The sequence below is a fragment of the Trifolium pratense genome, linkage group LG2 (genome assembly GCF_020283565.1).
Source record: "Trifolium pratense cultivar HEN17-A07 linkage group LG2, ARS_RC_1.1, whole genome shotgun sequence".
NCBI classification, from domain to species: Eukaryota; Viridiplantae; Streptophyta; class Magnoliopsida; order Fabales; family Fabaceae; genus Trifolium; species Trifolium pratense.
The window spans coordinates 34,792,185-34,806,820 of NC_060060.1; the positions used below are offsets into that span (position 1 = coordinate 34,792,185).

Consider the following 14,636-nt stretch of genomic DNA (forward strand, 5'->3'; position numbering starts at 1 on the left):
AGAAGAACCACACTTTTTTTTATAGTGATAATTATTTAAATTTACTATAGAAGATATTTATACATGAAATTTGATTTTGACATTTAAAATTTATGTGTTAATTAATATGAAAAAATTTCTTTAATAAATTTGAAATAAATTCGAAAACTTTTATTTTAATAAGGTGTGTTCACCCATGCACAAATTTTACAATTTGTCCATGCTAAACCCCACCGTCCTATGTTCTATAATAATTTCGGTTAGGTGAAAAACTAACAAAGTGAAGTTCTACCGAAAGTAAAGGACTAATAATAAATATAAATTCATAATTAATATCAATATTTCAAGCTATGAGTTTTTTTTCCCAACAATAGAAACTAAAAATTAACAAAAGAAATATCATCCTAATTCATATCTATTTCTGATCATAAGATTATAATTTAACCTTTAACTCCTCCAACTACAATTGGACTCCTAACATAGTGTTTGCCGTCTGACCAAGTTAGGCCTCCAAAGACAGTAGCCAAACCTGATCTTTTAACTTCAACAGTCAAATTAAAACTCTTTTCATCACCAATCTTGTCAAATTTCAAGATATTTGGCTGCACAGATACGGAAACTCCTGCTGGTACACGTAAGGTTGCTTTGTATGTTCCTGGTGGACCAACATTTTTCAGCTTCCTACTCAAAGTAACTGAACCATAGAGTTGAGGTATTGTTATTGTAGGGTAGTTGAAATCCAAGATGTTTATATCCTTACAATGATAATGAGTGCCAGAGAACATGCTAATCTGTGTCTGGTTATAACCAATGAAACAAAGAAAGTTTAGGTAATCATTGATGTTCAACTCATAGACCAAGCCAGGATCCATGGCACGATTTGGTCGAATGTGACCTGAGCCATAGGCAAATGGTGTTGCCTTCACATTATTATCATCAAGGATTGGTTTAGCATTGTTGGCCCTTGTCCTAGCTGAAACAAAACACAACATATATATGTTGTTAGATATATATATGGTTTTCGATTTTATTTATACAGTAGATGCTGCAACAAATGAACTATATTAAATTGATGTATCATAATTTCACGAGTATACTAAATTTGTTAGTTTGTTACCGGTTGTCATAATTGCTGATTTAATAGCTGATGGACTCCAGTCAGGGTGGAGAGTCTTGAGAAGGCCAACAACTCCAGCCACATGAGGACATGACATGGATGTTCCAGACATTGTGATAAAGGGAATCCTGCGCTTATCAAAGTCCATCTCTGAAGGGCTAATCCCTCCTGAGTAGGCAGCAACAATGTTGACACCAGGTGCAGTTATATCTGGCTGGAGAAGTTTAAAAAAACAAGTGAGTGGAAAAGAAAGAAAATGAAACCAAGATGAATTCATGTAAAACCACAATGTACAAATTAATGGACAATTTGGAAATTACTACTATGTTAGGATATATAACATATGGTAAGTATGATTCATGGCATAAGTTTTTTTAAATCAATAATGGAAGACTAGGCAAACCTTGAGAATCTCTGGTGTGATTATGTTAGGGCCTCTAGAGGAGAAAGCGGCCATTTTTGGAGCAGGCTTTGTGTTCAACTTTGTTATGGGTGGATTAATAGATCCTAGCGGATTCCTGTTGTATGACGAAACATACGAAACAATGTTTCAATAACGGAATTAGCTATATATGAAAAAAAAAATAGGTATATTAAGAGAAGAGAAAGGGGGGGGAGCAACAAAATTTACTTGGTTGAATTGATGTAGGCAAAGACAGCAACACCGTCTTCATAAGTGATTTGCGATGATGGAAGGAAATGAGGATCGGCAAAGAGCTGATTGCCATCAGCTTGGTCATTACAAAGAATCATTCCAACTGCTCCAGCCTCAAAAGCAACAAGGCTCTTTACCACTCTTGCAAAAATACCTCTAAGACAAACTAAGATGCGGCCCCTTGCTTTTTCAGGGTCAATTGTTCCTCTATAGCATAGGGTACTACACAAGAGCAACAAATCATATCAATTACCTTGTTATACTTTCAAAAGCACTAAACATGAACTGTAAGTATACTTACGCATTTTCTACAGATGCATTTGCCAATTTTGCATCGGCAGCAGTAATGAGTGGGTAAAACTTGTTTTCTGGCAAAGCTCCAGAAAGGCTTGATCCCTGGTAATCAATCAATATTGAACATAGTGAAAGTGAAAAAAATTAAAAATTGACTTAGATAGTAATTATATTTATTATGGCATGTTTAATTAAAATGCTGGAGGAAAACTGAACAATACCCTAAAGCTTTGTCCATTATAGAGTTCAACACCAGAAGCAAACTCTCTATCTAAGGTGCTTGCAGCAACAGTTAATATCCAAGGTGCAATATTTGTAACAGTTCCAGGTGTTGGTCCACTATTTCCAGCTGAACACAATACAGTGATACCTTTCTTAACAGCATGAAATGCAGCAATTGAAAGGCCATCATTAAAGTAATCAACAGCAACAGATCCAAGAGAAAGGGAAAGAACATCTACTCCGTCATGAATAGCCATATCAAAGGCTGCCATGATATCAGCATCAAAACATCCACCGTCATCAATTTTTGGCCAACAGACTTTGTAAGTAGCAACTCTGGCTTTTGGAGAACCACCTTTGGCAGTTCCATTGCCAAAACCAAAAACATTAGCTCCAGAAACATAGTTTCCTCCTAATGTTGACAATGTGTGAGATCCATGACCTTCATAGTCTCGTACGGTGTTATGCGTGTGGTTTTGTGTTGCTGCTGGCCCTGCATAGGCCAAATAGCCTTTGTTGAAGTACCTTGCTCCTATCAGTTTCCTGCATGAAATATATATTATCAGCTAGCTAGAGACATTTTAAAATTTTCAATGTGTCATCTTTTTAAGATATAATTCAAAGTGCTAGCCACCATATTTTTACTTTTTTGTGAAGTGGTAGCACCGACACAGAAACCAAACACAATAGTGACGCATTGACACTTTAAAAAATTTGAATATTTAAATGTGGCCACATGTATCAATGTAACAGTAACACCACCACAACAATATTGTTTATTTGCAGCCTAACATGAAGTTGCAAAATGAAGAATTATTGTTAGATTTTTTAATTTCATGAGACTGATGATATAAATGCTTATATGGAATAATATTTTGCCAATAAAATCTAATATAAATAAATGAAAAATGAGGTGGAAAACAGGTAAAAGAGTAGGGTAAAGTAAACTTAATCAGGTACCTGTTGCAACGGAAGTCAGTGGTCGGACATTTTCCTTTCCACCTTGATGGAATGGGACCTATCCCCTCATCTCTAAAGCTCGGAGATTCTGGCCATACACCTATATATATAAATTAAAGAAAGTCATGCTACTTTGTACTTTTATTGGTTAATAATCAGCAAGAAATAAGCAGGAACGAACTGATAGGAAACCAAACATCTCAAATTGTTAGCTCTTCATACCACAATACAATAATACTTTACTTTTTGTTTGTCAAGTCATACCATACAATACAACAAATCTTTATAGTCCAATTTTCATAATCGATCATCTTTTTGGGGGGAATGATTAATGAATACAAGTTATTGCAACTCATTGGTTAGGTTTTTTATTTTTATTTTTTGCAAAAACTCATTGGTTAGTTATCTATTAACAAAATTAATTAAATTTTAAACCCCATGAATCACAATTTTTAAGTGTATGCTCGAATACAAATCCGGACTAATGAATGAAACTGAAAAAATCATTACCTTTTTTTTTTTATTACAATTTTTTTTGGTACAATTTAGATGGTTAATAATATTATTTTATTTTCCACAATATGGTTAATATATATACCTCTAAAAATAAATATTGTGGTTAATGATATTTAAAAGTGTAGTTAACTGTATTTTTTTCAACTTGATATCCGGTTCAAAGACCGACTAATTCGAGGGGTCAAACAGTAGTAAATTTAACATGGTCTATGTTGAAGTTGTTTTTGGCAAGTTAGAATCTTCTTTGTACCGGAAGAAAATGAGGCAGCATGCCACCACCTATTTACTCTTCCCTCCCTCAAAAACATAAACCACTGCCACTAGTGACCTCTAAATGTAAATATGTAATGCTAATTGATTGACAAGCACTCACGTACAAGCTTTGCCCAAAATGGAACAACCAAGTTATCACCAGTAATAAATTATTCTCACAATATTCCATTCAAAATCAAAACCCTCTGATATTAATCGTACTGTCATGTCCTCCAAGCATCAAGACTACTGCTAATAAGAGAAAGCACCTGGGGGCATTAATGTCATATCCATTAATCACAATTAAACACACATTTGAGTTGCATAAACCATCTGACCCGTGGAATTTTGATGCAAAAAAGTTGTCTTACAAAATAACATATTCATAATAATATAGTAAAAAATATTATTATTATTGTTACAATAAATTGTACACAAGACAAATATAATTTTTTTTTACCAGAGTCAAGGTTCCCGATTATAACATCTTCACCGTATCTGGCTTTTCTAAAGAGTGACTCAGAAGGAACAACACCATTGTATTCCATTGACATGAACTCCCACGAGTGTGTTGTGTGTAAGTTTCTTCCTCTGTTTAACAACACTGAAACAACCTCTGGATGCTCTGCATCATCATCATCAAACACAAACATATATATTTCGTCATAAGGTTTCGGAAAATTGAAACTCTCATTCATTATCGGTGATTTTGTTGAAGGTTAATTACCTGCAATACTCGCAGCTTCTTTCTCTTCGAGGATTGCAGCAAAGCCATTGATATTCCTTGTATAAGAATATATCATTGCCCCTCTTGCTTTTTCATAACTGCACCATTACAAATATATTCATTCTTCTAATTAATAAAACAAAAGTGAAAGCAATTCAAAGTTTCCCTCTCTATTATAGTAATATTTGTAGTGTACCTTCCCACATAGGATTGAAGAAATTCATGATGAGTTTCTGTAACTTGATGAAAATCGGCTTCCGTAACTCCTTCACCATGGTCATGTGATCCGAAGTACACTATATAAGACTTTTTAATTAACAAAGAAGAAAAAAGTTAATTTCAATGTTGCACAAAAAGATGTAAATAATATATATGAAATAATATGGTTTACCTTTTTGACTGCGAAAACAGATGACTGAAACAGAGAAGAAAAAAGAATGATAAAGAATAATATGAAAACCGAATGATTTAGAGACCACATTATTCTGCTATGGGTGTGAGTACGTAACAAAAGGTCACACAAAATTGTACTCGATCTGTGAACAAAAAGAAAAGTGAGTGAATATATAGTGTGAGTGAAAGTGAGAAACAATGTTGATTTACACCAAAGTTTGTTTCTTAATAATCGGAAAATTCTGTTATTTCAACTAAAACGGTTCTGTTCATCCAGAATATAAAAATCACTAAGAGATAACTGTTAACTTGTTTTTTTGTTTTTATCCACGAATGAGATGACAATATATGTTACTAAGTTTTTTGTTTTTATTGTTACTAATTAAACACTATCTTTAATTCCGTTTTTTTGTTAAGATTTTTTTTAGTAGCCTAAGTTGCTAAAAATTAGGCTTAATAACCCAATTCCAGCATACTATATATGTGATGTTTCTGCCAACTGAGCTATGCTTACGAGAAACTTTGTTACAATCTTTAATTCCTTTTAACGTTATCTATCTACTTCTAATATCTAAAACTAATATATTACAATCGATTATCACCAAAGTTACTAATTTATCCTTATTACTTTTAACCGCGTTGTAAGTTTTATACCCTTCATTGTAATTTCACTATTTTTTTTTTTTAAAAAAATACATAAAAAGAATATAAGATAAATAAAAGAAAATACAATATAAAAAGAATATAAGATAAACACAATAAAAATTGCTTAAAAATATGAATAAAACTGATTATAGATAGGAACAAAATAGAACAATATATTTATGCTTAAAAATAGGAATAAAAATATAGAAAAAATAAGATGAATATACATAAAAATTGGAATGTCGAAATAGAAACATAAACGATATTTATGAAAGAAAAAAAAATGTAAACAATATTTCTCATACAAAAATAAACAATATTACCACCAAATTTACTACTAATTTTTAATAATACTCCGTAATATAATTATAAAAATATAATATTATAGTTTCTTTAGCATTATAATAATAAAGTTATAATAAAAATATATAATAAAATTAATTACTATCAAATTTATTCAATTACCCTAAATATTCTTAATCAAATTTCTAATTTTTTAATTAAAAAATGTACATGGGATCATTATTCGTGATTGATAATTTATTCATTTAGGCCCACTATTTACCAAAAAAAATAATTTATTCATTTAATAAGTTTTACAAGAAATTACACAACACAATAATTTCACTTATATTTTAACAATATTATATAATTAATTTTTAAATATTTTATTCTAAATAAATTTTTACCTTAATATAATAAAAAACTTAAATATCAAATAAAAGTCAATAGACCCGTGCGAATGCACGGGTCTTTTTACTAGTAATCTAATATAATAAAACTAAGTACTACCAAATTTACTAATTTGTCAATATCAGTTTTAATAATATTCCAAATTTTGTATCCTTCATTGTAATTTTACTAAAATGATTATTTAAAAATATATATAGAAAGAATAAGATGAATAAATAATAAGATGAATACAATAAAAAAGATTATATATGAATCTATGCATAAAAAAATTATATATGAATATTTGCATAAAAATAGGAACAAAACAAAAACGATAAAAAAAATTATAGAAAGTTTAATCAATAAAAAAAATATAGAAAAAATAAAATGAATACAATAAAAAGATTACATATAAATCTATGAATAAAAATATGAAATAAAAACAAAAAGATTATAAACAAAAAGATTATAGAAAGTTTAGTTAATAAAAAAAATTATAGAGATAATATAGAACAAATAAAATAAATACGCATTAAAATAAAAACAAAAATAATATTATCTACTCAGCAATGTATTTAAGCACCGACATAATAAAAATCATACACGGGACTAGAGCAGTCTAAATGGGCTAAAACAAATGGGCCGATCCGAATGGCCTGAATTTTTCCGGGCTTGGGCCTTAAATTTCCAGCCCATATTTGACACGGGCTTTTAGTCAGACCCGATAAAGGCCATTTGAAATATGGGCTAACTCAAATGGGTCACGGGCGGCCTACAGCCCGAATAAATTATAATAAAAAATCAAAAATAAATATGATTAAATCTATTATGTTTGAATAAATAAAAAAAAGTAAATCTATTACGTTAATTTTTCGGGTCAAATTACCAATCAAACAATATGCTTTTGAAGACTCAAAATAGACGGAGTAAACGAAGCATGAGACAATTTAATTGATGTTTTACAATTTCATGGGGTATTTGTCTATTTCCAAATATTTTATGAGGATGTTTGACGAATTTTGAAATTTCGGGGTATTTGACATTTTACCCACTGGTTATGTTACACTTGATATTTTACATTTCAATTCCCATAACTTGATATATCTTAATCCCTACAATCTTCGTTTGATATGTTACACTTGATATTTTCTTCCGAGCTTTCCGGCAGATCCGATTAATATTCTAAATTTTTTATCCTTCATTGTAATTTTATTTTACTAAAAAAATTTATTAAAAAAATATAGAAAAATAAAATAAATACAATAAAAAAAAACTTGGAGGTTCCCATGCTAGTGTATGTGTTGTTACTGACTGAGCAACTCTTTCTTGTGGCCTGTTAGCTATGTTAAATTCGTCAACCGCATCAGAAACTGTGGCAGCAATATTTTTAACTACAACAAGTGATTTTTTTTGTAAAATTGAGTTTAAGTTTTGCACTTTTGCTTATATTTTTAACTACAACAAATGATTTTTTTTGTTGCTTGTATTTTTAGTCCAACTAGTCATGTGTATAATGATTTTTTTTGTACTAGCTAGTTACAAGAAAAAGTCGGCCACAGAAAAAGGATGGTTTTTTGTGCAATTTTTATATGTTGAAATCACTTATTTACATCACTTAATGTATTTTATCTAAATAAGTGATTTTCACGGTTTATGGATTTCTATGATTTTTTTCGTCTGAGTATTATGTTGTTTTTGTTTGTTGTCTTGGTGCAATATTATTTGGTGTTACTGTTATGTCTTATTGCATTATTTATTTGATGCGGAATTTTCTTAACAAATTGTCTCGTGTCTAATGTTATTAGGCTTGAGGTGCAAATATAAATGGTGGATGATCCGATTAGAAATTTGATAGTATATGCGATCTAGCGGATTGTGGAGGAGGTTATACTAGTATCATCTTAAAATTGGATATTGGGTCTAATCCAACCCTACAAAATCAGTTTAAAAGGTGATGATGCATTTACTTTAAAAATATATATTCATATCATCTCGCAACTGATATGAAACTTCTTAACAAATTCAATTTGTCGGACCATATTAGTTATGAATACATCTTTAATCATAACTTGGGTGTTTATGTTACAAATCTGAAAACAAAGAGTAATTCAACCACTTTGATTTTGTCACACTTTATGTCATTTTATACAATAGTAAACTTTAGTGCTATGAGTTAAATTTTTTATTTTATTTTTAAGTTTTAGCGAAGTTGAGTTTGTGTTATTTTTTTACATTATACCAAATTAAATTAATATCTTTATTAGGCAAAAAATAAGGAAAATTCATAAGTTTTGAGAAGCATTATTATTAATTGGTAATTTCTCCCAAGGAAAAATCATAAGAAAAAGATGTATAAGGTAAAATCATTTGTTGGTGTGTTTTTCCAATAAATTTATTTATCTAAAATTTTATTACTATTTAAAAATGAAAAAAGAAATTGAGATGCCCGTTTTACATGCATGGAATGCAATGAAAGCAAAGAAGCATCCAGAAGGGAGAAATTAAGATGGAAAATGTGACTAAGTAAAGTAGAAAATTGAAACGAGTGATTGGAGGAAAGTTAATTATGACAATTTCCAATGAAGGAAAGAAAATCCAAAATAGAGCACTCTGGCTGGCAGGTTTGGCACTATCCAATGGAACTACAAGACTTATGTTACGGTTTAGTACTATAAATAAGTTAAGAATAAGGCTTTGTTTGCCGTCTTAATTTCCCAATAATATTATATTAGTATCATCTCCCTCTCCTTTCCATTTCATGGATTTTCTTTTGTCTCTCTCTCTCCCTTCACTCCAATCTCCTTCAACAAATCATATACCTCTCTTTCACTTTTCCTAAACTATATATATCTCTCTTCATTTTATATATGTATGTATATACTTTAATTCTGTCAAATGCAGCATATTAGCTAGTCAATTAATACTCCATTTTTTTTCTCTCTTCAAACATGTTGCATTTTCCAACTCTAATTAGTAGTACTTTATAGATAGAATGATATAAAGTTATAAACTTTTGTTGTTTTCTTTTTGAGATGGTGGATGTGTTTTGGTAAATTAGTCTTGTTGAGGTGGTGATGTTGAATAAGGTTCGGATTGGTGTGCAGTGATATGAGCGAGATGCAAAATCATGTGTTTGCCTGGCTCCCTGCATGCCATGTAAGAGGTTTTCAATCGATTTGATTTAATTCTCTTATTTGGCGTGGAGGGAGTCAAGCTGGCAGGCTTTGCTACCTCAATCTATCACAATAGTGCACTATAGACAGTACACTTATTATTACTACAACTCTCAACCGCTAACAAACGCAATTTTCATCATTATTTATTACTACCACAATGTTCACACCTTATAAGTGATCTTATTGGAGGATAAGGATTCCTTTCCTCTTTCTATACTTCATTTTAATTATACGTACACACTCATGTATATAGTATATATGTGGGTTTCTCACTATGTTAATTTTCATTCTTCAAAGAGACACATATCTTATCACATAGTACTAACATTCAATGCATGGCATGCAGGTGTTAAGTGCTGGTCTGAAATTGGAAGATACTACAGACTAGGCCACGGGGAAAGAAATCTATAGTCAAATTGCAAGAAGATGCAAATATGCTGCTCAAGTTTATTTTTGAGTTGGTCATTATAAATTGTAATACTACGTAATGTATCCCTTTTTCATTTGTACAATGTATCACTTTTGTAAACTATTGAAGGAGGGAGATGGAGAGATTGGTTTGAAGGAGAGGATCCGAATCCATCTTCTGTTAAAAAAATGTTCTTTTTAATTATGACGATTAAATATATTGGTAGAATTATAGTTTTGTAAAAAAAATTATTTTAAATTTGAGTCCCAACAATATTTTTTTTTTTGTGATTTTAGTTTCGGTGTTAATCAACTCGTGTACATTCCTTGAAATTTTGAATGATTTACGGCAAAAATCTTTAGAACATTATAAACATTCCAAAAAAAATTAAGAATTTGTTAATAAGAATGAATTATGTTTGAATTTTGTAAAGTTTCAAAAAATCAACTGGTTGAACTTAAATGACTACCAACACTTGAGTATAAAATTTCAAACACTTTTTCTCTTTTTGAGAGATATATCAAAGCATAAGTATATCATAACTTTCCTTAATCTAATTTCCTAATTGCTTTGTGCATCATTGTTTCGTCTTTTCTGCGGTTGAAAAGTGAAAGATAATGAAGTAACATGTCACTGCAAATCTTGTTGTGGTAGTTTGTAGTGATGAAGATGTTGTTTATATGGTGATCATCAATTGACGAAGAGGTTGTGAGAAGAGTGAGAGAGGGTTAAAGTCTGAGTGCTACAGATATCAGGGGGAGAAGATTTATGAAGAGAGAGAGGAGGTTAAAGTCTAAGTGTTAGGAGAAGATTTATGAAGAGTGGGAGGAGTTTGAATGAAGAATAAATAAAATCAAATATAGAGAAAAAAATGGGGAATTAGTTGACAAGTAAAAGATTAATTTTTTTTAATATTTTAATTCAAGATAATGACATAACAAAATGGAACAATATTATTGGATGTACGTGTTAACAAATTTTTAGACGGTCAGTGCATTCTCATTAAATCTTTGGCAAATTCTATGGTACATGTGATAATTCTTAATGTACCGGTACATCAGTTAATTAAATTAATATGTAAATGAATATTTTTTAAAGGAAATGATTTTTCTTATTATTAAAATGATTATAGTAACTAAATATTATTCATCAAAATTGTCAAAAATATAAAATTTGATATTTTTTGAATTTTTATTCATCATTATAGTCAGTATTGAATTTTTTTTAAGAAAATATTAGAAAAATTAGTATCATGCTTATAAACAATATATTGTGTTTTTTCTTGTGATATTATTATTTTTAAAATATAATAATTGGTTAATAGTTTTTTACTTCATAAAAATAATCGTTAATTTATCAATTTACTGACTTGATGTACCGGTACATTCAAATTATTCGAATATACCGTAGAAGCTCCCTAAATCCTTTCTAAAGACCAATCATTTAAAAAGTTCAAAATTCAATTCTTAAAAAAATAAACATAAAAAAAAGAAAAGCATTGAATAAAAATATTGTTGAGAAAACAATTGACTATGGTCTTAGGGTCTCTTTGTGTCAAATTGATTGATCACAAAGTTTAGTGAGGTAGAAATTGAGCCTTAATGTAAATGTAATAAGACACAAAACCAGTGACAGATGGATTTTCATGACTCATAGGTGTTATTTGGATCCAGGGACATGTGGGTTAATAAAGTGGTAGAGTAGAGTATTTGTTTTTTATTTCTATTTCTGAGTAAAGTAAAGTAAAGATGGTAGAGAGAGTTCATTAATTAATTATTACTTAAATTAGTAAAGTAAGTAATTAACCAACTAGTAGTAACTAGTAAGTAAGTAGTAACTAACGTGTCTGTCTATACAAGAGGTGCATCCATGTGAGCGACACGTTATGTGCTTCTTCTTCTTCTGACAATTTTAAATTGAAAACATACATAATACTAGTAGTACTGCAAACAAAACAAACACAGACAGACCCTGTTTTTGCTCTCATCCAAACAACAACATTGTTTCTGCCATGGATGCTTCTTCAGAACTTCACGACGTAACACACTTGTTCCAACCCATAAACCTTAAAGAGCTTCCACATCTCAACCACTACATCCCTAACCTCCAACCCCTCCCAAATCCACTCGATCAAAACCCTTACTTCCACACCTCCCAACACAAAGGCTTCTACATCACACAACACGACGTCGTTTTCTCTCACTCTACTCGCTTCGCTTATCGAAGCGCTGGTCCACGTGACACCGTCTACTTCAACCCTTCCGATGTAAAAGTAGCAATCGTCACATGCGGTGGTCTTTGCCCTGGACTCAACACCGTTATCAGAGAGCTTGTTGTTGGTCTCTGGAATCTCTGTGGTGTTCGTCATATTTTCGGTATCACCGCTGGTTACAGAGGCTTTTACTCCACTGAACCACTTCCACTTAACCCTAACATTGTTAGTCATTGGCACAGTAAAGGTGGCACTTTTCTTCAGACTTCTAGAGGCGGTTTTGATCTCTGCAAAATCGTTGACTCAATCCAAAATCGAGGCTTCAATCAGGTTAGATCAGATTAGATTCCCCTCTCTCTTTCAAATTCATTAATTTATAGCATTATCTATTGATTGATTCATAATTGTGTTTTTAATCTTATATTTGGAGAAATACTTAACCTGTTAAAATATTTTGTTTTTTTGTTGAATGTTAGTTAAACTCATAATCTGCAAGTCAACTATGTGAAATAAATGACTTATTGATCGATGGTTAGTGAAGTAGAGAAAATAAGGAAAGTAAAAATAACCAATTGAAAATCAAAATAGTTGAAATTCAATTGAAAATCTATTAGTATATAAAATCTTCTCTGTTTTTATTTTCCATGAATTGTCTCAAAATTTATGTGCAGCAATTTAGCCCGTTGTTATGCTTTTATCATCCCTGTGTTTTGAGTCTTTTGACTTTAACTGTTCATCTAAGGCATACAATGAAAATTCCGTGTTGTCCTCTAAGGTTTAGCAGGAGTTTAGGTACTACTCTTTTGGGTTTGTTGCAGATTAAGCTGGCTGAAAAAATTAAACAAATAAATAATGAAAAAAAGAATTATTGTGTTCATGCTTCATAATGCACTTGTGCACATCAACAGGTGTACATTATAGGTGGAGATGGGACTATGCGAGGGGCTGTGAAAATATTCAACGAAATACAACAACGCAAACTAAATATTGCAGTTGTTGGAATTCCTAAAACAGTGGATAATGACATTGGAATAATCGACAGATCTTTTGGATTTCAAACAGCAGTTGAAATGGCTCAGCAAGCAATCAGTGCTGCTCACGTGGAGGCCGAGAGTGCAGTTAACGGTATAGGCCTTGTGAAGTTGATGGGTCGAAGCACAGGTCACATTGCTCTTCATGCAACACTCAGCAGTCGTGATGTTGATTGCTGCCTAATCCCTGAACTAGATTTTTACTTAGAAGGAAAAGGAGGGCTCTTTGAGTTTCTTGACCAACGGCTGAAGGAAAATGGGCGTGCAGTGCTTGTAGTTGCTGAAGGTGCTGGCCAAGATATAATACCCAGAACTGATTCACAGAAGGAAGAGCGAGATGAATCTGGTAACCTAGTCTTCTTAGATGTTGGAGTGTGGTTAAAGTCAGAGCTGAAGAAGTGGTGGGACAGGGACCACCCGGGTGAACTATTTACAGTCAAGTATATAGATCCTACATACATGATTCGTGCGGTCCATGCAAATGCTACTGATAATTTGTATTGTACACTCTTGGCGCATTCTGCAATTCATGGTGTTATGGCTGGATATACTGGATTTGTTGCTGGTCCTATTAATGGTAACTATGCTTACATTCCACTGGAAGATGTAGCATGTGCAAAAAACCCAGTTAACACAAAAGATCATAATTGGTCATGGGTGAGATCTGTCACCAATCAGCCTGATTTTCTAAAGAGCTAGACATGCAGTTCAGTCACTGATTGAAGTTTTCAGAGAGCATTCTTGGAACACAAACTCTGAAGGTAGATCTTATTCATTCAACAGTGATTTTCATGTTCTGATGAAATCAGGTAATGCTCCTAGTAGGAGTTGGTGAGTGTTGGTAAATGATGGATGTACATAATAATAAATGATGTATGAATTTGTATCACTTTTACATTGTACTTTGTAACACAAACCTTATGATTGCCAATAAATCAACTACCTTAAACTAATGCAAGAAGGGTTGGGACAATGACTTTATTTTCCTCCAAAGCTCTTCCTGGACTTTGATGCAGGTCATCACAAACACGAATAGAATAGAACATGGAGGAACATATAAGTGATGAGATCTATATATTTAATATCTTAATATTTTGGTGAAAATATAGTGTTTATAGTTTATACTGTCTGTGTCATTATTCTTGATCCAATTTGAAGATATTTTTTCTATCAAAAAAATAAATGCATTTTTTAGAATTGATTTTGGTTAAAAGTGAATTAAGTATAATAGTAATTGTTTAGATAATTTGAATTAAAATTGATTTTAGGTGTCTAAATTGAATATAGATTCTCTACATTTAGTTCAGCTGTCATGAACAAACCTTTCGGGATTAAAGCCAACTTCTAGAATTTTGAAGTCTTTGGAAGATGTTTGA

The 14,636-nt window shown here is 31.3% G+C and overlaps 2 protein-coding genes across 2 annotated transcripts; one reads left to right on the forward strand and one right to left on the reverse strand.

Moving 5' to 3' along the window:
- Positions 1–367: 367 nt before the first annotated feature.
- On the reverse strand, positions 368–4,813 carry LOC123910819 (subtilisin-like protease SBT5.4). The gene is made up of 9 exons (XM_045962079.1): positions 4,723–4,813; positions 4,456–4,620; positions 3,228–3,327; positions 2,267–2,810; positions 2,053–2,147; positions 1,728–1,973; positions 1,500–1,614; positions 1,097–1,310; positions 368–952 (listed from the first exon to the last, which is right to left on the reverse strand). The coding sequence occupies exons 1-9, from the start codon at positions 4,796–4,798 to the stop codon at positions 420–422; spliced, it is 2,088 nt and encodes a 695-aa protein (XP_045818035.1). The 5' UTR covers positions 4,799–4,813; the 3' UTR covers positions 368–419.
- A 6,979-nt stretch (positions 4,814–11,792) lies between these two features.
- Positions 11,793–14,320, forward strand: LOC123910820 (ATP-dependent 6-phosphofructokinase 2). The gene is made up of 2 exons (XM_045962080.1): positions 11,793–12,559; positions 13,138–14,320. The coding sequence occupies exons 1-2, from the start codon at positions 12,029–12,031 to the stop codon at positions 13,957–13,959; spliced, it is 1,353 nt and encodes a 450-aa protein (XP_045818036.1). The 5' UTR covers positions 11,793–12,028; the 3' UTR covers positions 13,960–14,320.
- The last annotated feature ends 316 nt before the right edge of the window (positions 14,321–14,636 follow it).